At 39.3% G+C, this 23964-nt stretch overlaps 1 protein-coding gene across 2 annotated transcripts in view; it reads right to left on the reverse strand.

Annotated features, from left to right (window-relative positions):
• Nucleotides 1-23964, reverse strand: part of LOC129731897 (box A-binding factor) — a 115143-nt gene that overhangs the window by 80841 nt on the left and 10338 nt on the right. For both annotated transcript variants that reach the window (XR_008729119.1, XM_055692264.1), the window contains exon 2: nt 191-407. Coding sequence is in view for 1 of the 2 variants with exons in the window: in XM_055692264.1 (XP_055548239.1) it covers nt 191-407 (217 nt within the window). In the remaining variant the exon portion in view is untranslated. The remainder of the gene's footprint in view (nt 1-190; nt 408-23964) is intronic.

The following is a 23964-nucleotide window of genomic DNA, read 5'->3' on the forward strand; positions in this document are numbered from 1 at the left end:
ACTTTTATTAGAGTCACAAATATTCTTATCAAGTTGATATATAGAAAGTCAAAAGGTTACGGGATTTTGTTGGGTTCTTTGTTAGAGGTTTACAGCTTTTTTATCTTCTGACAAATCCAAGTTTATGAAGTGCTAACACAAAAGCAGCAGAATCTAACGCACATATTGTGAGGGAATAATTGTGACTCACCAACAATCGTCGGAATAATCGGAGCTCCACGTTTGTTCTGATGACCATGATCGGCGTCAGCGTTCAGCGCGGAGGACTTTTCACTACCGCCGTCGTCCTCAACGATACTGGCCTTGGTGAGGCTGTGCTGTTTCGATTGGCCGTTGTCTTTCGATGGATCGGAGCTGACCAGTGCCACCAGAAATAGCAGTGAAAGCACAAGCGGCAAGAGATCGCACTACAAATAGAAAAATACCAATTATGATTGAGTAATGCCAACAATCAATTTATACTCTAGGGTCTCAATGAAAAGTAATGATGAATTAGTGCTTTTAGTAAGTAGGCCTTATTTAAAAAATAAGTGATTATATTTAGTGCTTCGATTTATTCGATTAATAGCAAGTAAAGGTATCAAAGCAAGCAAAAAGATCCGACACGTGTTTCAATATTTTCCGTATTTAGATTCGCTCTCGGATTTTTATTATCCACGGTCGCTCATTACAGAGTTCATCCTGAAATGTCACTACAATGCGCCCCTTGGTAACAATTAAAATATCGAAAATCATCATAATATAGTTTTTTTTTTCAGTTCCTGTATGAAAAATTTTGATTTTAGGTGGCCTTTTAAGCTTTAGTTTTTACATCTATTTAGTCAAGCATTAGTTCTGTAATTAATAAGTTAGTTGAAATGTGCTTGGCGAAGATTCGTTTTATTTCCTGTCGTATTCGTAATAACAAGATTTTGAAACAGGTTAAAAATATATCTGAAAAAATATCATATGCAGAGGCAGTAACTGTTTACATTATATAAACTACCGTAACGTGTTTCGATTGGGGAGAATTTGTTTCGCTTGAGCAACATGTAAAAGCAAAGCAAAGTCTTGGTGCTACATTTCGATTTGAACTTGACCTTCTGTTTACTATACACAAACTTCACAGGCAACCGTTGAGTGTACACTACAATTGCGGGGCTAGCGCTACGATCCAACACGCAAAAGTTCAAGTCTTGTACAACCACTGTACTTCCCGATTCGCACAAATTTTGCACTAAAATCGCACAACGAATGTGTGAAAAGGATAACGCAACAGTTGTACTGCGAATACATTGACATAGATTGAAATCAGAATATGTCTCATACATCAACACTTTATTTCTCACAAAACATTCAAAACATTTAGTAATCCACGCTAGCTTCACCGAAAACCCCTCCATTCTACAAAGCCACGTTGATGCGTTGAAGCGTTGATGATTTTTATGGCAACACTTGTAAGTTGTGAATAATTATTATTTGTCATCCTGTGCACGCGCTTTTTCCTCAAGCGACGAGAGAAATTTTCTCTCTCGCTCGTTGAATTCCCAGTCAGAATTCCATGGAACGAGAGTCGGACCATCGGACCCATTTCTCTCAAAATTCATGTGGGTTGAACGAAGTTCGCTCGAAACACACGATCTCTTGTATTGGTGGGTGCGCTGAACGCTCTATTTCTGTTTTTTTGTCTTTCTCTTTCGGCGCCGGGCAGTGGTTCGCATGAAAACGCTCTTCATTCTCGCCGAGTAATAAACGTATGCGCAAAACAGATACACGATGTGTATGTGCTGAACACTGTTTTTTGACGTAGGACTACGTCTAACCGCACTATATCGAGATACACTCTGCGGAAACTAAAACCAAGGTTTAACGTTGGAATGAAAGATTTCAAACAGTAATGCTGATGTAACCACATGATGGATTACAATAATCAATGTGTCGTTGGATTGATAAAATTATGGACAATTTTGTGATTTCTCAGTTATCATTATCATTTCATTGTTTAACAGTGAAAATTAAATAAAAGTTTCAAGGTCGAATTTTCACGAACAATGTACCAATCACATGCGAGCACCCCTGGCACAGACTTTATGAATAGACACCAATTTTCTGCTGTGATATCCTGTATAGCAGTGGCAAAAAAAAATTTGACAGAATCTCCCCGTCCCAATAGGTCAACTAACGTTTGCTTCTATGAGCCTAGACTATATTGATGTCTTGAAGGTGAAGCTTTTTCGGAAAGTTCATAACCACCTCCACTATTAGACAGTTTCACGTTCTGCTCTTAGAATGTTATTAAAACTGATGTCTTGATGGAAAACATGCCGGCACAAGCAACAGTACTGCACCGAGCAATGTATGAATACTGGTCACTCGTCGTCTATCAGTGCAGTAGAACTCGATATTCATTTGTGTGCAACCAAGCCAAGTGAAGACTACATTGCCGTTGTCGACGCAAAGTGGGGCGTGTTGGATTAACGCGTAGGTATCGTTTTGCGATCTGGAACACAATCGAATTGCCGTTTGAATTGTCTTCTTCTTCTTGTTTCGTATATGTAGTAGCAAATATCAGAATTCAATATGATTATTCGGGTGCCGCAAAATACACTGCGCTACCGGGGACAACAAAATTCTGTGCGTGTCGGTAGAGGCAGATAGCAGGGTATATGAATTATATAATCTGCTATCTGCCTCTATTATATAAATAACAGATAAAATGTGTTGTTTATTTTTAAACTCTACACTCTGTTTTTCTCATGTCCATTTTGAATTTTCTGTGAATATACATTTTTGTTCAAAAACTGTAGTTTTTTATCGTTATTTTTTCCACGAACTTGTAACTGCAGGAAAATTTTATAACATCTTTGCCGCTTGGTGATCGGAGAGTGAGCCATCCTTCACAAGACAAATAAATATTGTTTAATTTCTACTAAATCGTACTCAATTTAGGTCTGTACAGAAGCTTGCCCTTTCGCGTATTGAAGAAAATTGACTGTATTAGAATGAAAGGTATTCATCAATGTTGAAGAGAATATTTTTTCTTCTAGAATAGAGTGCTGCAAATAAATAATCCAAATACAGACCCCGTTCGATTTTGCCAAACACGACATGGCAGAATTTGCCAAAAATGAACGGTTTTCATGACGTTTTTTCATAGATATTTTCACCAATGAACTAGTTTTAGTTCCAAGTCGTTTGAGGTGTCGCTTGATGAATTGAGGCTGATGACCTAGATACTTGATATTACTACCCGAGTAATTAGAGGCTTAGTACAGCTTAGATCATGATCATTATACATATCACCGGCACAAGTTCCGGTCATGTTCCAGGAACCGTTTTACCGATTTCGGTCATTCGCTTCGGCAACATAAAGAACCAAAATACATTTCTTTTGGAGATGTTGAGATTAAATTGGTTGAAATAAACAAGAAGACTAAGAAATGTGTTTGGACATAATCGCTCGTTTTGGCACATCTGTGCCAAAATCGAACCGTGCCAAAAGTAAAACGAGCTCAAACAAACAGAGCCTCAAAGGGAAATTTAAAACTATTGTAGTCCTACGTCAACTATGCGGTCGTATCCCAGATACCACCCTCCTACTATTGTCATCGTAGCGCAAACATAAGAAAGCCAACTCAATTACAGACTCGAAGTAAAGCAACGCGCTTTTGTTTGCGATCCGCCGGCCGCGATTAGTGGAAAATAAACTTTCGATTTTGCGTGAACGAAATTTTGATTCACTAATGTACGCGTGTGTTAAAAAGTGATTAAGTGAAGCACGGGCTACAGAAACAAAAAAAGTACCCTTACTGTTGCTGTGTGGTGAAAAGAAAAAATCTGTTTTGCGTGAACTTTTAATTGTGATTGAAAGAGTGCACCTATTCACGGGCTACAGAAACGGGAAAACTGCCATCGGATTACTGTTGGTGAGTGCAAAAAATTTGAACTCTCGCCGATATTTCAGTGGTATGTAGATTATTCATTATTATATTTTTAAAAGAAATACATATTTACAAAATTTTCTGTAAAGACGTCCTCATTGAAATTTTTAAAGTTGGCTGTAATTCGAGTGAACACCTTAAAAAATCGGTGCGAGTAATAAATCGACTATTAAGCTTTTGCGTCTTTACAGGAGCACTAATATTTTCAAAATGAAGATGTACCAGATGTAGGACTACGTCTAACCGCACCAAGATGTGACGTCGGAATGAAAGATTTCAAGCGATAATACTGATGTAACCACTTGATAGATCACAATAATCAGTATGTCGTTGGATTGATAAAATGATGGACAATTTTGTGATTCTCCAGTTATCATTATCATTACATTTTTAAACAGTGAACATTTCATAAAAGTTTCAAGGTCGAATTTCCGCGAACAATGTACCAATCACATGCGAGCACGCCTGGCACAGACTTCATGAGTAGACACCAACTGCCTGCTGTGATGTACTGTATAGCAGTGGCAAAAAAATTGACAGAATCACCCCGTCCCAATAGGTCAACTAATGTTTGCTTTCATGAGCCTCTTGAAATTGAAGCTTTTTCGGAAAGTTCGTAACGACCTCTTCTATCAGACAGTTCAAAGATCTGCTGTTAGAATGTTATCAAAGCTGATGTCTTGAAGGAAAATATGCTGACAAATTTGGGCACTAGAGGGTTAAAAGTGTTGTACTGAAGATACTATTTTGCGAGCTAAATGAATTTAGTTCAACATAACAATCATAGTTGCATCTCACGGTGGCTGTATAGAAACTAAATTCATTTAATCTTGATTTCAGAGTTCCCACATATGTAAATATATATATATATATATTTTTCAATTAAAATTTTTTTCACGTTAGCATCTTCAATTAAAATTTTTTTCACGTTAGCAAGATGCTGAATGAAAATATTACTGTCCATAACCTTACTTGTAATTGAACAACACTATACAAACAATAATTGCTTAGGCTAATGTTGTTTATCATTCTAGCCCTGTTTGTTTCTGAAGTTAATTAACAAACATATGACTTTCAAAATTGACATCTTTGTGGTTTTTGTTATTTTGAAACAGATTAAATTTTTTTATGATTCTATTTACTGATAAAATGTTCAAAATGACCTGAATTGAATGTTAACATTTTAATAAAATTCTAGTCAATTTTGAATTTGCTGTGAATATACATTTTCGGCTAAAAACTGCAATTCTTTATGTTTTTTTTTCCACGAACTTGTAACTGCAGGAAAAAATTATATGTGACATATTTCACGCTTCGTGACCGGTGAGTGAGCTATTTTCACAAATTAAATAAATATAGAAGGAAGTTTAATTTCTACTAAATCGTACTCAATTTAGATCTGTATAGAAGCTTGCTTTTTCGCTTATTGAAGAAAATTGACTGTATTAGAATCAAAGGTATTCATTAATGTTAAAGAGAATATTTTTTCTTTTAAAATAGAGTGCTGCAAATAAATAATCAAAATACAGACCCCGTTCGATTTTTGCAACACGCCAGAATTGTTTCTGTTGTCAAAACCGAACCATGCCAAAATTGAACGGTTGTTTTTCCATGACTTTTTCACTTTCTAAGTGGACAAAGACGACCTTACCAGTAGATATGGCCATCAATGAACTAGTTTCATCTAAGTCTTTTGAGATGTCGCTTGTTGAATTGAAGCTGACGGTCTAGATACTTCATATTACCACCCGAGTAATTAGAGGTATAGTACTGCTTCGATGCTGATGATCATTATATTACCGGAGCATGTTCCGGTCATATCTCAGGTATCGTTTTACCGATTCCGGTCATCCGTTTCGGTAACATAAAGATTAAAAATACCTTTCTTTTGCAGGATGTTAAACTGAAATTGGTTAAAAAGATCAAGAAAACTAAAAAATTTGATTAAACATAATCGCTGTGCCAAAACCGAACCGTCCCGAAAGTAAGACGAGCTCGCTCAAATTAAACAGAGCCTATTGTAGTCCTACGTCAACTATGCGGTCATGTCTTGAATGCCACCCTCATACTTTTTTTTTCATATTCAGTCAAACAGCCGCGATTCGAGAATACGTTCTCGGAAATGGGTTTAGTTTGGATATATTCCATAGCATTCGTGCCCTCTGACAACTTCCATCTGCACTTCTTCCGTACAAAAATCACAAGTGCGCATTAGTTGTCCACGAGCATGGGTCAAGCTTCGTGGTTTCTCCTTATAGGAACCTATGACCATTGCTACCATTAGTTAGATACAATGTGGTAAGCTTCGTGGTCTTCGACGGCTACAGTATGATCCAAGTTTTGTAGATAGTCAACTTCGTGCTGCGACGAATTTAATTCAAGCAAAGCGTCCTCCGGAGTCCAGAAAAGACACAATTTACCGGCATAGGATCTCGACGAATTTCTCTGCTAATGTCCTTCTCAGTAACCACCTGTTAGCTTAGGTGCACGCACTTGCCAACTACCTCGATTTCTTCTCTGGGGTCAATTGTAAGCTTGTGGTATTCGACAATTTTGGGATGTTTTCCAGAGAGCAGAAGTGAAGTCGTCATCTTGGTTTTCAAACAGGCATGCATAATTCCTGGCCCCTGGATATCATTATGGTTCCGGAAATTCTCATATTGGGTGGTATTTGGCAATTTTGGTCTGTTATTCAGACCTCAGAAGTTGCTATCTTAGAATTCTAAATACGGTCGATTCTTAGCTCCTGTGCATTATTCGATCATTTTAAGCTGTTCTCCGGAAAAATTGTTCCAAATATGTGTTTTATTTGTACGAAACCGTTTTCTTGTAGTGAAGAGGTGTCGTACCACCATGGAAATATTTCCTTATTTGGTTCCATTTGCTTGATTTGTTTTCGAGTTGTTGAATGTAATAAACGCATGGCATACATAGTTGTGCTGGATTTTCGCCACGCAGAGTAGAAACGGCGGTTAGGTCATTTCGTTTTCGTGAATTACTGACGCTATTTTGTACACTTTTGATCAAATTTCGGCGCCTATAGGTCAAATTTTGTGTGTTCTATCGTTTAATTGCAGAAAACACAAATCAGCCACTTTGGCGCTCACAAATCGAGCCATTTATAAATAACTGTGCCTTACTTCCTGCAAACTAAGGATACTGACTGTCCACATGATATGCACACCACAGGCTTGCTTAGATATTGGTAGCGTATCATGCGTTGATCTGTTTGAAGCTCGAAGATTTTAAGATGGCGGCCAATTTTTCTTGTGAAAGCTCTATCATTCCTCATCAAAATAACGTGCTGTTTGTGGATGATTCATTGACAAGTTTTAGAGATATAGAGAAAAAAGATTCATAATTGATAACTAAATTAAACTGTTTCGAAACCATTCGATCTCTTGGGCGATCCATCAATTTGGACTGAACAAAACGAATTCGCTGTTTTTAATTATTTACTTTTATTAATTATTTGAACACATAAATATCACTTTTAAAAGACCGCCTGTTACCAGTGGGCTAACTCCAGCCAGAATTGGTATTTGGTATTGGTATTCGGGTCAAAAATGCCACGATTTACGAGAATAATTTAGTTGATATGAAAAAATGGTTCAGTAAATCCTAATCATTCGGAAGCGGTATTCTGAGCAGTCAGACGTCTACGAGATGTAGCTAGTGGCCACCAGGAAACGCACTCAGTAATACGTAAACGGGGGCTGAGACGAAAATCCTTTGGAAATCGGGTGGAATTAATGAGTGAACTGGTGAAGAACGCCGAAAATTAACCGCCAATCATCTTAGGATTTCACTAATCTACAAAAGATCGAGGAGAAAGGTTGTTCCATAAAAACAGAAAAGAAGTAGAAGCGATATTGCCCATTCTGGGATAATATTGTAAAAATTTGAATGCGGACAAAATTAGAAAAAAAAAGTAGTTCGGAAAGTTAAGTAAAGTCATCCTGAAAAAAGAGACTGATTGATTAGGACCCCATGTTTCTGTATGAAAGTTGTTCGAATCCAGCCCTATAATTTTGAGAATGACCTTAGCGGTTGGAGTGAACCTGTCCCATGGAGCGTCAGAATATACTTTGGCACCGTGAAGAAAAGTGGCAACGATTGCTAAGCGGATACAAAACAGTGAAAAGGCGGGGTAGGAAATGGAAAACAAGAAAGTGGGAGTGAAAACAGAATAAAAAGAGTTGCTTGAGACGAAGTTCAAGAGTATGATTGACCCTTAGAGCAGAGCCCCACATTTTTGGGCCCCCCACAAAACGAGAAAAAGTGCTTTTCGCTATCAAAAATGAGATTCAATCAAAAGTTTAATTTACAGCAAGAAAATTTGAACAGACCATTCCAATATGAAACTTTCCTTCAGTGTTATTTTTTCGCGAGCGCCAATATCACAGCTACATCCATAAGAGTTCACCTTCGATTCTCTTGGAATGACCCACATTAACTCACCATTTGAATCGAACCAGCGCGCATGGGAGGTAAAGTAGAGAAAGAAAATAATCCACATTTTTTTTTAATGCATTGCTGTTGATTCCAAATAAAAATAAGCTTACTTGTCCGAATCGGGGATAACAGAAGTGCGTTGCAAAATGCAGATTTTCAGAGTCCGTGTGCAGATTTTACCGACCTGCAGATGTGTGTAGTTTTTCCTAGTTTCTGTAGCCAGGGTCACCTTATTTTTGCGCAGCCTTTCTCAAATTGTGTGCAAATTTTTGCATGTGGATCGCAATTTCGAGTTAGTTGCAAGTATCTTTCAAAAACATCTGGCACCTCTGGTCCAAAACATTCGACAGTCAGATCTGGCTGTAAACAGTAAGCAAGCACCGAATTTATTAATACAATTGTTCAAAATGTGCGATCGCCACAAAACCCCGCGTGTGGAGCTCAAAAAAGAAGATTACATGAAGAAAACAATCAAAAACTCGTTAGTACCTTGCAAAAATTATTTTATTTGAGAATTCATAAGAGCCTAATACCCCGTTCACAGTACACTGCATATTACCTGATATCAGGTGATTCGTGCTGTCGAGGCCATATCACGATGCATATCACCTGATATCCCATACAATCGAGCTGTCATTGGATATCACCTCGGCTACATGGTATCGCGGATATCATGTTCGAATACCAATAAAAACCAGGTTTGCAGCAGTTATCAACACGGCCAAAAGACATTTGACGCAACCCTACAAATTTCGAAATTCACGTTGCATGCGAAAAAGAAGGAAGGAAATATTTTTACTCTTGTCATCCCGCACATTTTGACAATTGCATATGAGAGTTAACGTCGGTGCGAGCCAACCAGAGTTTGCAATATTCCCGGGAACTGGTTTCTCGGAAAACGGGAATGAAAAATCTCATTTCCCGGGAATTCCCGGGAACCGGGAATGGAAAAAAAATCTTAGCAAAAATGGCATTTCAAATGAAGTGTATTAATAAAAGGTATCAAAAAATCGTTTATAATTTCATTATCAATTCGCATGAAAAACGAATTGAAAAACAAAACTTATTCAAGTTCACATCAGAAATTGCAGAAGAGTAGCTTCAGGGTTTTTATGTCGTTAAACAATCGCTTCAGATCCACTGAGAATTTTCCGTTAAACCCAATTTCCTTCTGTAAAATTTTGCTTAACCCTTAATTAAGTCCGCTGAATCACCGCTGGTGTTTGATTTCCATAATACTTTTAAATCACCGATTCCATCTGTTGCTACATTACATTCGAAACTGGAGTTCCCGATACTTTCAGTTTGTTGAAAAGTAAGTTGAGTTTTAAGCAGGCATTAAACAAGACAAATATTTGCTATATTTGGTATTGCAGTTTTTAGCAAAATATTTCTTCGGGCTATTATATATGCTATAGTATTGCACTATAATCAATATTTGCTCAAAACTCTGTTGCTTAAACAATAGCAAAGCCCATTCGCTCATATTTCACCGAATTTATTTGCTATACCACCACACGATGCGATTTATTTTTGTAATATAATCTGCGTAACTGTTAACTGCGTAATTGTTGTTTAGTTTTAATTGGTATAAAAACATTTCGAACCCTGTGGTTTTATTTGCCTAGTTTCTCGTTGACTGAGTAAGACAACAAATATTTTTGACAAATAATTGAAGCAAATAATTTTATATAACACGGCCAGCAAATATTGACCGTCATTTCGACAAAATATTTGCTTCTTATAATGTCTACTTTAAAGGTGCTTTACACTTTGACGTCTTAAGTTTCGTGTTATTACAGTATATTTAATTTGATTGCACAATTGTATGGGAAACTATATTAAATCTTGCGAAATTTTTCGATGAACTCGGGAATCCCGGGATCCCGGGAATCGATATTTCTGTTCCCGGGATTCGGGAATCCCGGGAAAAGGTAATTCCCGTGAAATCGTGAAACTAGCTGAAATCTCTATCCTAATTACATTGCTTTTGTTGTCTTGTTTTTGCCTTGACCTGTTTTTGTTTTCTTCTCTTTTCAATTACCAAAGTAAATGTCAAACCATATCATCTGACTGTAGAGTGAACACCCGAGGTGATATCCGATATCATTTGGCGATATTAGGTGATATGCGGCGTAGTCTGAACAAGGCATAATGATATTGAACGCAACTGAAGAAAAGTTTTTTTCGAAGACGAAGATGCAGATGATTGAAAATGGGTTGCGTACGACTATGAAGAATAAAAGGCTGTCAAACTTAGCATTGTCATGTTGAGAGTACGATGTTCTGAAGGAGTTGAATGTTGATAATTTAATTAATTTAATTAATTAAGTTCTCAGAAAAAAACTCGAAAAAATTTTTGGTAACTTTTCAAGAACAAATAAATGTTTTTTAGCTCGTACGATAAAAAACGGTTTTGTTTTATTTTGGGGCCCCCACTGCAAACTGGGCCCCGGGCCCCCACAATCGTAAATCCGGCTCTGCCTTAGAGCGTTAGCCAACATCAAGGCTGTGAAGAGTGGAGTCTCAGCATTGCTGACTCTATCAGCCCATTAGTTACAGTCTTCATTTTACTAATTCCAACACGAAATAAATTTGGTTATGAGGTTATTAAGAACTGTGCTCCATATTTTCGAAGTGCGAAAATTAAATTTAACATTTCGCGTAACCATTTCGAATCGATCAATTTTATTTTCATTTCATTTCTTATCACTACTGTCATCACGATCAACTTTTTTGCTGTCGAAAGTTTGAACATGTAGCGGGTATCTTCCCCTCTGGTATTCAACGGTTTGTTTCAAACAAAGCTGTTGAATGTTTCACATGACGGAATGACTGACGCAAACTGTGAGTCTTTCCTTTTCTTCGAGCATTTCAGTTGTCAATATCAATGCAAGACCATTCTATTAGTTTTCGTGTGACTCACAGAAGGATCGGAAAGGAAACAAATTATTTTCAATTGATAACGAAGGTTAACGGCGTCACTATCGCCTGACGATTTTTAATTCAAATTTCCTAATCAAGCCCCGATTGTAACACGAAAAAGCCAAATACCAGCGTATTCCACGCTGGTTACCTGCATCTCCCGATTTTCGAAATTTTTGTTTTAAATCGCGTAGTGTGTTTACACTTATTGCTGAATAAGTCAATCTTATTTTAAAATTTCAAGGATATTTTATTGTTCCCATAAATACTTTTAATTTTTCAACACCTGGCAATTTCCATTTACTCAATTTTTGCTACGATTTCCATTATTTCTAGATTGTGGTCTACTTGGCAATTAAACAGTATTCCATTTCTTATAGATTTACCGACGAAGAATTCGAAGCCCTATGTTGGTTATAATAAATATTTTTAATTTACTCCCAAAATGTTTCCTAAATAGTAGGAGAGTGATATCCATGACACTGCAGCATTGTTACGGTAAAACATATATTTACATTCTATTTTATCTTAGTGGCTTTTTAAAACAAAATATTATATTCTAGTTACATATATGAGTAACATGAGTTCTTTTCAAACACAACCTTCTCGCTTTGCCAAATGATTTGTTTTTGTTCAGTATTGCTTATCTGTCCATCCATCAATGACAATTCACCGTGCTGGATCTTTCGCTTACTGATGGGAGCGCTTGACCGTCGATTCGTCAGGATGATTCTCTCGGTCACTGCTGGGGAGCGGTTAGGGAGTCCGGCAGTGTGCCCAGCGGTGCCGCAACAGCTCTGTCCCGTAATTCTGATGTTGAGCCCGTATTAGAGCCAGACTTACAGCTTTCAACTTGCTACTAGAGATGGTCGAGTTTGATGTTTTCCAAACCCGTATCCGACCGGAGCCCGATTTTTTTTTTCAATTGAAACCCGAATCCGAAAATTTTATTTCTTTATAACCCGAATCCGACCCGAACCCGACAATCTCTACTGTGTGCCACTTCGTACGTTTGTTGACGAGTGGTAAGTACTTATAGTACTAGAAGAACTTTGCTGAACACGCAAACCTTTTTATCGCCATCAAGCAAAACTGACTTGCCAACTTTGGGATACTTCTGGGTGGATTGCTCTGGTGACGAGACATGCTACCCATCTCTTGACCACATGACGACCGACAGCTATCAACAGAGGACCGAAAAAGTCGACTCCAGTGAAGCTGAATGGACGAAGATTGGGTGTGGGCTGTGTCAGTAACGATGACATCCTCAGTGCGTTGGATTCGTCTGGATATGCCTCCACCTGTGCTAGCTTCAGCAACGCTTTCTCTGCTACTTGATGCTCTTCCCAATCGAAATTCGATTTCGGGACTTGCTGTAATGGCCACTCAACTTCTGATTTGTATAAAAAGTGCGGACCCCGGAACCAAGAACTGTCTGGATCATGCTGTGGACTATTTCATTAGTTGGTCCGCAACATTCTGTTCAGCAGGCACTCACCGCCACCCTGAAGACCGCGACCGGCTGATTATCTCTCTAATCCAAAATGCTACGGAAGATTCATATTCCCTTCGATCGGAAACAGCCCATGAGTTAACGGTGCGGAAGTCCATCCAGTAGAACACTTGTTCTACGTTCAGACTGTGATTCTCTTTGATGTTGTCCGCTAGACACACTCCTAGTACGGCCGCTATCAATTCCAACCACGGGATCGATACTTGCTTGATCACCAACGCACATCGAGAAACATCCCAAGCCAAGCTGCGGAAGTATGCCACGCGGCCGTATGCATTATCGCTGGCATCTGCAAAACTGCGCAGCTGGAACGTTGAGTGATCGAGCGCAAGACCGTCGCCGAAGATGTACCGCGTGAACTTTATCGACTCCGCTGCCCTCAAGTAACTCATCCATCATTTTTAGTTCTCCAGCGCTTCTCCTTCGATGATTCGGTCCCAATCACAGTTCTTTCTCCAGAGGATCTGGATCAGCATCTTCGCGAAAATGTGAAGTCCTAGTGGGTCAAAATAACTTATGACGTTGCAGAGCACTACGCTTTCCCTGGGTACCTTTCCATCGTTTAGGAACGGCAGTAACGAGTCACGCATCTTGGTTGTGAATGTGATGACGTCATCCTTTGTGTACCACACTATTCCCAAAACGCGTTCCTGATTGGCTGAGTCGAGATGAATTGTTTCTTGCATCTTTGTTTCATCCATGCGTGCAACGAATTCAAGAGAGTTAGACGCTTAGTTCCTGATTTCGCAGCCGCCCTTGGAATGAATGAATCTTACTTTGCAAGCCCACTGGACAACGGTTTACATGCTGTTGAAGTAACCGTCATGTAGTGCTTGTGGACGATCGCATCATAAGCTTCTGGGAACTGCTCAGCGTAGTCCCGAATATTCTTATCCTTCACGAACATCGCTATACTAGAAGAGCTGGCGTCTCCGGAATCCATCACGTAGATTTCGTTTCCGAATACAAACAGTTTTGCTAGGCTGTTCTCCGACTGAACTTTGAGAAGAGACGTTCCCGATATTAGTTTGGAGTTAAGCGACACACCATTCACTTTGGTCGCCGCATCCAATACTATGCGAATTTTATCCTTTTTCGGAATGACGACAACGTTCAACGTCGACTACCAAATGCCATCCCAGGGATTGCAATTGCCAGTCCCTCTTTCGTCGCTTTATGACAGTAGCCTTTTTCCAGATACTGGACTGTTTACTGCTTCACTGCAGCTTTCGACTTAGGGTTGATCGACACCTTATTCTCCAAGCTCTACATGCGCCGCAGTGCCATCGGTATGCTGTCTGGAAACGTTGGGTTGTCTTCCTTGCATGGCAGTCTGGTCATAAACCTATCGCCGACGCGAACAAATTACTCCTACAACATTTCTCGAGCCTTTCGATCATCGTATGATTCCAGTATCAAATTCGCCTAGAAACCCTTTTCTTCGACGGTGTACCGCGACTTGAGAAGATGGTGTAGCTCTTCATTCGACAATCCAGCACTTAAGTGTTGTCCTAGAAATCCGGTACCGTCGGGAAAATGAGAAAACGTTAAATCCTACAGAGGGCCGCCGCGGGAGCGTGAGTGATTCTACTCCATATGTGCAAGCTGGTGCTTTAAAAGTATAGATCGGGAAAAAGAAATTCAAGCAGGGATCGATTGTCTTTGAGGAAAACGGTATTATAATTTTATCACTATCAGCAACGTTTTGACGAGTAATAAAAGAATATCAACTTCTTCAATTAAATGATTTTGTGGCGCTTAAAAGTGCCATAGATGTTTCACAAAAATGACACCGGCAAGTGGGAATCTTAGGGACGAAAATGAAGGTGACTTTCCTGCATGCTACCTTTTATATAAAAGCGAAAATTTATATTGGGACCAGTTGCGAACGGTTGCGAAATGGGGGGATATTTCCGAAACGGGCTGAATCGACAAAACGCTACTAAGTTTATCACACAATTTATTTCATGTCTAGTCTAATTGGTGGTACAATTTCAACTGAGCAATAAATACGCGAGTGCTCTTTGCAGAGACGATCGATCGATCGCTCTCGTTGATCGGCATCAGCCGTTTTGATCGATTTAATTTTACACCCCAGTGTTACATAACATTGAGCTACAACGTTTACTTTTACAGTCGAATCGCTTTTCATCGCTTGATGAACAATGAAGACCAAATTTCTGCATGTTAGTTTCCATACGTGACTCCTGAGTGAGTTAACCAACAAATTTTTCTTTACAAAGTTAAATCGTCTGTATACTTAAGTGTCCCAGGCTGTGCGGGGAAGAAAGGCAGTGATTGGTTGCTCGGTTTGATTTTAGCAATCCTTGTTATTTATCAATTTTTGGTGCTCTTGTTAAAAGAACTCAACCATAAAAAATTCTGATGTTTAAGGCCAAAAACTCTAGAATCTGAGTAGAAATGACCATTTTTCAAAATTATACAGTTATTATCCGATTTTCGATTTGCACTCATAACTAAGTAAAAAATTAAACGAATTATAGGACACTGTTATCAATAGAGCGTCTTTAACTTAGCAAACTGAGTATATTTGGCAGGCGGTGAAATTTTTGTTCAAGAAAATTAAATTTAAACGGTTTCTGTATTTTAGCATTCATGCTTATTACTTTTCCAGCCACGGAAATTGAGTTTGATATCGATAAGCATCCACACAATCCCATCTCGGACTTCCAATCATTCTTAACAGATCACAGCATGGGAGTGACCCCATCTGCTACAAAAGTCATGTCGTCATTCCAGCATTTAAAAGATATTTCAGAACGAATATCAAATCTTGTGAACTGTTTTGATTTCAAAAAGTAAATTTTGTGAAAGGGAAAAATTCTGGAAACAAGTGTATTGCCGAATATCAGATTGTCTAAATTTAAATTTTAAATATTTCAAGAACAGATGCGTCTATAAGGTGATCACTGTAAACCGTATGGCCGCGTTGTGGCTACTAGACAGCTAGTATTCATTGAAATACAAATATTATTAAAAATTGAAATATTAAAATATGCATATTCGAGATTTTTTGAAAAAATATTTTTGAGTCCAAGAGTTTTTGCCACAGAAAATACTCAGATTGCTAAGCGAAATGCGTGTGCGAAGGGCTATTAAAATCGGAACCACTCACACTTTTTCGACAGTTTATTTTGTCCGGAAACCCTCAAGAACATATACAACGGGTTACCACCTTTTCAGACATAAACATAAGTTAAAATTTCGCCAAATAGTCTGAAAATTTTTAGTTGGAAGTAGCTACAGAAATATCAAAACCAAAGTTCTGCAGCTTGGTAAAGTTGATGAAGTTGCAATCTGTGATTGCAAAAATTAAAAATTAAAACGTTGAAAACAGTCGGCCTTTAGACATTTCTGAGCACTTGTTCTTTGAATGCATTAGAGATACTCTTTGTCAATTATTGAGCAAATATTACGATATTTTAATGTGCACTTATAGTACTGTGCCTAAAAAGTAAACGAGCACAAAAATCTGGCAATCCAGTTTGGCACAATATTCCGTCTACGACTTGATTTTGTTGAATGACTAATTGACGGAGAATTTTTTTCACCAAAACCTGAATATGGGTTAAAAACTGCTCAAAAGACAACTCTTCAAGCTGAACTAACAAAATCAATTACCTTTTTGCTATAGGTAAAAATAATTGTGTAACATTTCTGTTCTTTTGATTTTTTGTAGGTATCTAACCTATAGAATGAGAGAACCTTCCGTGAAATCTAATTACAAAACTTTTCTCTGATTGGATCTTCCTTTGTTCGAAAAAATGGTCCACAGCATTGCGAAACGAAAAGGACATTCCTAGAACCCCTAACCACCAGGACGGATGGCAGCAGCTGCTGCTAGGGCATCAGATTTGCACCCAGAGATAATCAATTCCGTTCACGAAATGCATTACCCCTCTCCTTTCACCCGGCTGCGGTCGATGGCACGACAAGGCAGCGACACGGGGCAGAAGTTGACAGAATGGTAAATCGGCATCGTCAGCATTGGCCATTATTTTGAATCAAAACTTAATCCTATTTACTTTGCTATCATACTGTTGACAGACGGCCCCCCTTTTCCGTACGACTGGCTTGCCGTATTGTGTATGTGTGTATGTGCATGTTTGCGCGCTTCGGTTGCCCTATTCGGTAAGCCGGTGTGGAAGATAAAGGCTGCAAGGATGATATACCACTCACTGGTTGTTGGCAGGGCGGTGATGGTAAATCGTTTTCTGAACTCATATTTTACAACACTATTTTGCTGGTTACTGTTGGGAGAGAAGTCAGCTGCGTGTGACGAAGGGCGAACCTAAAATGGGTTGGGTGGATCGCAAAAAAAAATATATAGAAGAAAATGACAGCTTTAGAAAAAAAAATCAATATGGACAATAACAAGAAACAACAGGATAATAAACAAAAATGACGAAAAAACATTGGAAAACCCGTTCCCCTCAAGATGTAACGTCCAGATTGCGAGCTTTCCTGTCTAATGTTCATAACACCGACAGCCTGTTTTCCCGTGCAAACTTCATCCCGTATTTTCCGCACGAAGTCAACTCGCAGAACAATGATACCGGCGGACAATCCTCCGTTTGCCCCCGAACGGATGAAAACAGAATTGTAGGAAAATATGGTTTGTTAATCCGCAAACAAGCTCGCCATCTGTTGAAGCATTACGCTCCGCTGCTCCCACTGGCAGCCCAATTCCGGCTAGCTGCCTAAGCCAGGAAGAAGCGGAAATCGGCATTCACTGGCCGATGAGGGAAATGCTGCCAAGCGTAGCTCGATTAAAAACGAATTCCATTACGGATCTATTCCCAGCTCTCTATTCGGGCACTAAATCCATTTGTGATGGAACGAAAGCTATTTCAGATCACGACGACGTCCTGAACGCTTGATGAAAGAAAAGTTTGTCAAGGGTGTAACCCATCCTACCTCTCAGCTTACTGTCAGTAAAAAAACTAAAGTTCAAGCAGTAGAAGATTGGAAAGATGTAAAATGTAAATGGAACAAGAAATGTTTGAATTTTGATTGAGCGATTGCCAACACAATTTATCACAACTTACTTCACCCGTCATGTCTTTTTTGGCCTTCTTGTCAACACTAACAGCTCCCATACAGTGCATAACTGGACTAAATTCCAAATTCCATTTGATTCTAATCTCAAACACATCGGACAGTATAAAACCGATATTTCCTTACATTTGGTCGAGTACCCCATGAAAGTACTTCCCCAACAATGTCTGCAGTAGAAGATTCATCTGACAATTCACATCTCACACAATGCCTCGTTAGTTCCATTCTGCAATCGTTTGCTACACGAACCGATATTCTCCGTACGTGCTCTAAGGAAGACACTCTACGGGGAGAAAATGATATCCGCAGGAAAAAAAGAAGAAAAGCATCAATTGACACCCCAAAATGGCAGATTCACTACGGAAACGATTCCGGGTCGGGGGAGGCGACATTCGACCCCGCCTGGATTTGTATTCATTCTCCGCTTAATTCTGTGACACTGGGAATACATTCTTTTTTTGTTCTTCAACGGGTTAAATGTGAAATCAAATAATAGTTGGCATCATCCTGTTCCATTTCAGCTACTAGCGGCGTAAATAGGGGGATCATTTCAATACGATTACCCGGTTCGGTTTGCGATGCCCGCCGGTGTGGCTTCGTAGAATCGTTCCCGACGGTCTGTCTATTGGGTGTTTTTTTTTTCTTCTCTCCCGGTTGTTTTGGGTTTCCCATGGTTAGGATTATTGCAGGATCGTTTTTATTTAGTGAGCTTTTAGAGGGATTACGTGGGGTGCGATCTAGAACGCCGTCGACCGGGCGCTGATATTTGATTATTTTGGTCGGCTCAAATGGTGTACGAAATGGGCCAAATTCCAACCCATGTTCGTCATTCCAGCGGCGCGATATTCGATTTATGAAATCGCAGACCCAATTTGTTCTGCTGGGGCTTGGAGATCGAACTTCAAGCTTTATGCGTTTCCCATCACGTCTGAAGTTATATTTTTTTTTTGTATTTTGTTGAATTATTTGCAACGGGTTTTACAATAAATGATGGATGAACGATTTTGAATTTGATGAAAAAAATAATTTAAAGCAAATTTAGTTTTATGTCGGCCATCGACGAAACTCAATCAGGAAAACTCTCAGGAAAGGGTCTGGAACTGCATAAAGTCGGAAAAAAGTCAATTTTTCAAATTATTCATCGAGCAAGCCCTCTTCGGGAATCATTTCTACAGGGTTTAAGCTAGTGAAAAATCACCAGAAAGCTCGGATTATTAATGTTGTCACACATTTAACTTAGTTGAGAAAGTAGGCTTCTTGTGGACTTGAGACTTATTTATTTTTACGTTGTTTACCCAAGTGATTTATTACAGAATGCAGAAGTAGAAATGAATGTTACAATAATGTCGAATTGATTATATGGCCTTACTTAAGCATTATAACAACTTCAGATATCCTTTTTAGAATTGTTTCATGCAAATAAGCCCTCCACAAAAAAATACAATAAAATACTTGGCACTCCAACTTTATGTAGTGTTTTAAATGGTATCCCCGCCGTTACAGGCGCTCATTCAAAAACTAAAATGTTCCCTCGTGTTCATAGTGATAGGAACAAGAAAGTTTTCTGGGCAATTTTCGCTGAAACGTTCACAATATCAAAAACAAAAACGAGCGTGCGACGGGCAAGCGGCCACTACCCAAATATTGAAAGCAGGTTACGCATACCTTTACTTTTTTTTATATATCTGTATCGTGAAATTCGAGATTTTTTAGTGAAATTTCGGTTTTCGAAAATTTTTTTTGATGCCGAATGACTTAAAAACGCATGAAACGTCGAGAATTGGTGTCATCTGAAAAAATTTACTCTCTGGGACACGTTTTTTCAATTGTTGAAGGCGGAGTTCAAAATGTTAGAATTTATCTTTTGAAAATGATCACTTGTCCCTCGGAATAGCTTGTATAATAATATACACTATAACTAGCATCGAATACATTATGTTTCATTAGGGTAGTTCATTTATTCGGCATAGAGTGGTTCATAATATTGCGAAAAACGAGTATAAAATAAAAAAAGAACTTCGGTTCGTTTGATTGGTGTGATGTCTTCGACAAAGTTGTAGATAATAATTCTGTCTTTTTTTTTTTTTTGATGTAGTTTCATTCAGATAGACATTTTTTGGTATCGCAGAACTTTTCCGCTTAGAATCAATGAAAAGCCAGAAACCACGTGGATTTCTTGTTAAACTCATTTGTACCCGTAATACGTACTAGCTTGCTGAAACCTTGTTTGGTTACCAGAAGTTCTACGTCGTCGTAAATTCCGTTGACAATATTGTGTAGAAATCGGCCATTTTCGGTTGTTTTCCAGAAACCGGAAGTTGCCATCTTACAATTTAACATGTTGTCTGAGGTCGATTCGTCGCTTCAGTGCATCATCACGATTCCGGCAATATCCATATTGGATGGTATTTGATCACTTTCCGTTGATTTTCAGGAACCAAGTTTTTGCTTCTGTACATCGACCCGACCATTTTAGGCTGGTTTTCGGAAAACCTGGTTGAAATATCTGTTTAATTTGTTACTTGCTGTGATTCTGACAACTGAAGGGCTTGAAATTGATACAAACGCTTTTCAATTGAAAGCGGAGATTATCACCATCACTCTCACATGACGATTATCAATTGAAAATGGCAATGAGCGCTGACGGAGACAGCTTCCATACAGTACTTCACGCATATCTATAGGAAAGAGGAAGGAAATATTGATCGGAATTTGCGTAACGTATTTATTGGATGCCATTGCCGTTCTAACTACGGCTTGCGGCATTAGAAAACTACCATCACACGACGCGAGTCGGTGCTAAATGAGACGCTGAATGAATGGAAAGAGTCTCTCCCTCCGTCACGCTCTCCGTCGATTGAAATAGTCATTAGTTTCATTTGAAATGATCCGAAAGAAGAAAAAGGGAAAGAGAGAAAAAAGTAATTCGTTGATAGTAGCCGAACGGAATCAAGTGAAAATTAAACTGTTCGAATCGAAATGACATCGCGAGTATATCAGTTTCATTGTTTTATTTCGAAAATGTGGAGCCCTGACCTCCACATACCAAATTTGATTCAATTTATTTCAATAGTTCTTGAGTTGTGAAGAAATTTGAGTTTCATTTGTATGAGCCCTCTCTTCCAGAAGAGGGAGAGGTTTCGAACCAGCAAATAAAATTTTTGCTCTCAAAAACCTCAACACATCAAATTTCGTTCCATTCCCTTGATTATTTCTTGAGATGTTCTGGAATTTGTGTTTCATTTGTAGGAAACTCCCTCCCTTCATGAAGAGGGAGGGATGTCAAGCTATTATAGACATATTTGTTACCCCTAAAAACAATCACCTGCCAAATTTGGTTCAATTCAGTTGGTTAGTTCTCTAGATGAGCAGGAATTTGTGTTTCATTTGAATGGGACTTCTTCCTTACAGAAGAAGGAGGGGTGTCAAACCATTATGAACATATATTTTACCCCTAAAAACATTTACCTGCCAAATCTGGTTTCATTTACTTGGTTAGCTTTCGAGATGTGCAGAAATTTGTGTTTCATTTGTATGGGACCCCTTTCTTCTAGAAAAGGGAGGGGTTTCGAACTAACTTAGTCATCTTTCTCGGCCTCTAGAACCGTCATGTACAAAATTCACGCCGATTGGTTCAGTAGTTTCCAAGCCAAAATGGATCAGACAGACAGAGCTGCTTTTTTTTTCGCTTGCAAATTTGCCTATTTTTGCGAGTTATATTGTTTGCAAGCCGCCTACGTGTTTCTCCAAACGACAATATTGTGATTCTTTTCGGTTTACGCGATTGGAAGTGCCTTGATAAGACATTCCAAGTAAGTTTAGTTGGATTTTATTTTCTGTGAAAGTGTAGTGCATTGTTTATATTTTCGCTTCTCGTACTACCGTCACGCTCAATTTTTTCGATCGAAGCGACATCTTGTGGCTGTAATTGAAAACCTAACATAGCACGGACACACACCACATACTGAACGGAGCAAGGATTCAAACTGCTACCAGTGCTCTAAGCCGATCAAAACCATTCAGGTGATTTAATGTAACGGTTTTTGTCATCAATCAGCGCACCTAAAATGCGTTGGTCTGAAAAGGCCCCATGTCGACTTTGTGAATGAGCAAAATAATATTTTGTGGTTTTGTGACCACTGTATCGCTCAATTGGAATATATAAAGCAAAATCCCATGAAGACTTCACAGGATGTTGTAGCAGTTGTTTCGGATGCCCTTCGGGAGTCACTGGGTGAATTGAAGATTGAGCTTCAGGAAACCAAAGAGCTTACCAAGACATTAGTCGACAATCGTCAGTCCAATGATTTCGCTGCTGTGGGATGCTCTCGCACTGCTTGGTCAAGCATTAAGCGCACTCGTGATACTACTCCTAAATCTCGCCCCGATCTCAAGCTTGTTGGTGGAACAAAATCGATTGACCATGAAAGCACATTAGTCGAAACTGTTGCGAAACCAGCTGAAAAATTCTGGCTTTATCTATCCAGAATTGCTCGTCATGTCACTGAAAATGATATTTCCGAGCTCGTCAAACAATGTTTGGAAATTACACAGCCTTTTGATGTACGGAAGCTTGTGCGTAAAGATGCTGATATGAACCAGTTTGCATTTATTTCATTTGAAGTTGGAGTAGATAAGGAGCTGAAGGACAAAGCACTTAACCCTTCTGTATGGCCGAAAGAGATTTTCTCCAGGGAATTTGAGAGTTTAAAAGCTGAGCGGGATTTTTGGGGACCTGCGAAAATTCCACGAACCGATGTAGGGACCCCCGGATGATTTCAACGCAAAATTAAATACCTTATTCACCTACCAAGAATTGCCGACCACGGAACGCACGTCATACCGCATTATGGAAGCCCCTGAGCCACCCGACGCAGTCGACAATTACCGTTCGTCCTCGTTTACAGCAGTCTGTTCCGGCCATCCATGTCGTTCCGTTCCTGTGTTCGGAATTGGTGAGGGGGCTATCCAACTTGCTCGCTCAGGCAAGTATAATTTAACTAGAGCTTCTTCGTGTCCTGAGTTCCTTCCCATTTGCAGTGCTGCTTCATCTTTTTACTCTCAAGTCTCGGTGACCGATAGAAGGACTATGCAATTCGCACGCTCAGTGCCATTTAGCGACAAAATTTCCACTACTACGTCATCAAGCTTCTCTACTTCTACCTGCCGGATACTGGGACGCAACAAAGTTGGCATTATGGAAACCCCTGAGCCCCCCTCCACTGTCGAGCCACTGCAACCTGCGATCATCAGCCGTCCCGGTCCAGTGCGTATTTGGCTGTATCGTCATAACTGAGTCTTGGCTCGATTCGCAAATTCCCTCTGTCCAATTATTTGGGAGTGATTATACCGTTTATCGGACTGACCGATGATCGAGGAGCAGCACAAAGGCAAGGGGTGGCGGAGTTATTATTGCTGTTCGGCGCTCTTTGTCATTAGCATTGCTAGTTGAAGCCTCAGATGAGTCGCTTGAGCAGTTATGGGTTACGATCATGAATGGCGAGTCAAATTTTGTAATCGGTGCTATTTATACCCCACCTAATTTGCGGAATGAAGTGGATGTTATTGATCGCCATATCGCATCTGTTGAAAAAGCTGTTACTTCGATTGGTATTAACGACGATCTTCTTCTGTTTGGAGACTAAAACCGATCTGGTTTAACCTGGGCTGTGCAGCCAACGACCAATTACCTAGTAGTCGACGCTTTGCGATCATCTGTTAACATCGGCAGTTCTCGTTTGTTAGACGGCATGGCTTTTCACAGTATGCACCAGATCAATTCTGTCTGTAACCCGAGTGGTAGGTATCTGATCTTCGCTAACTTGCATGTTTTGCCAGCGTGCTCAGTCACCACTGCTCCTGCTCCCCTCTGTAATTTTGACGTCCATCACCCACCAATAATGGTCACCGTCAACAAACCTGTTAAAACAAAGTTCATAGATGAGTTCGATCCTAATAGTTTTAACTCTCGACGAGGAAATTATGATGCTATCAATTTAGCACTGAGAGATATCGACTGGACCTCTTTCAACCGATTTAGGCCTGTGGACGAAGCCGTGTCATATTTCACCG

The sequence above is a fragment of the Wyeomyia smithii genome, chromosome 3 (genome assembly GCF_029784165.1).
Source record: "Wyeomyia smithii strain HCP4-BCI-WySm-NY-G18 chromosome 3, ASM2978416v1, whole genome shotgun sequence".
Lineage (NCBI taxonomy): Eukaryota > Metazoa > Arthropoda > Insecta > Diptera > Culicidae > Wyeomyia > Wyeomyia smithii.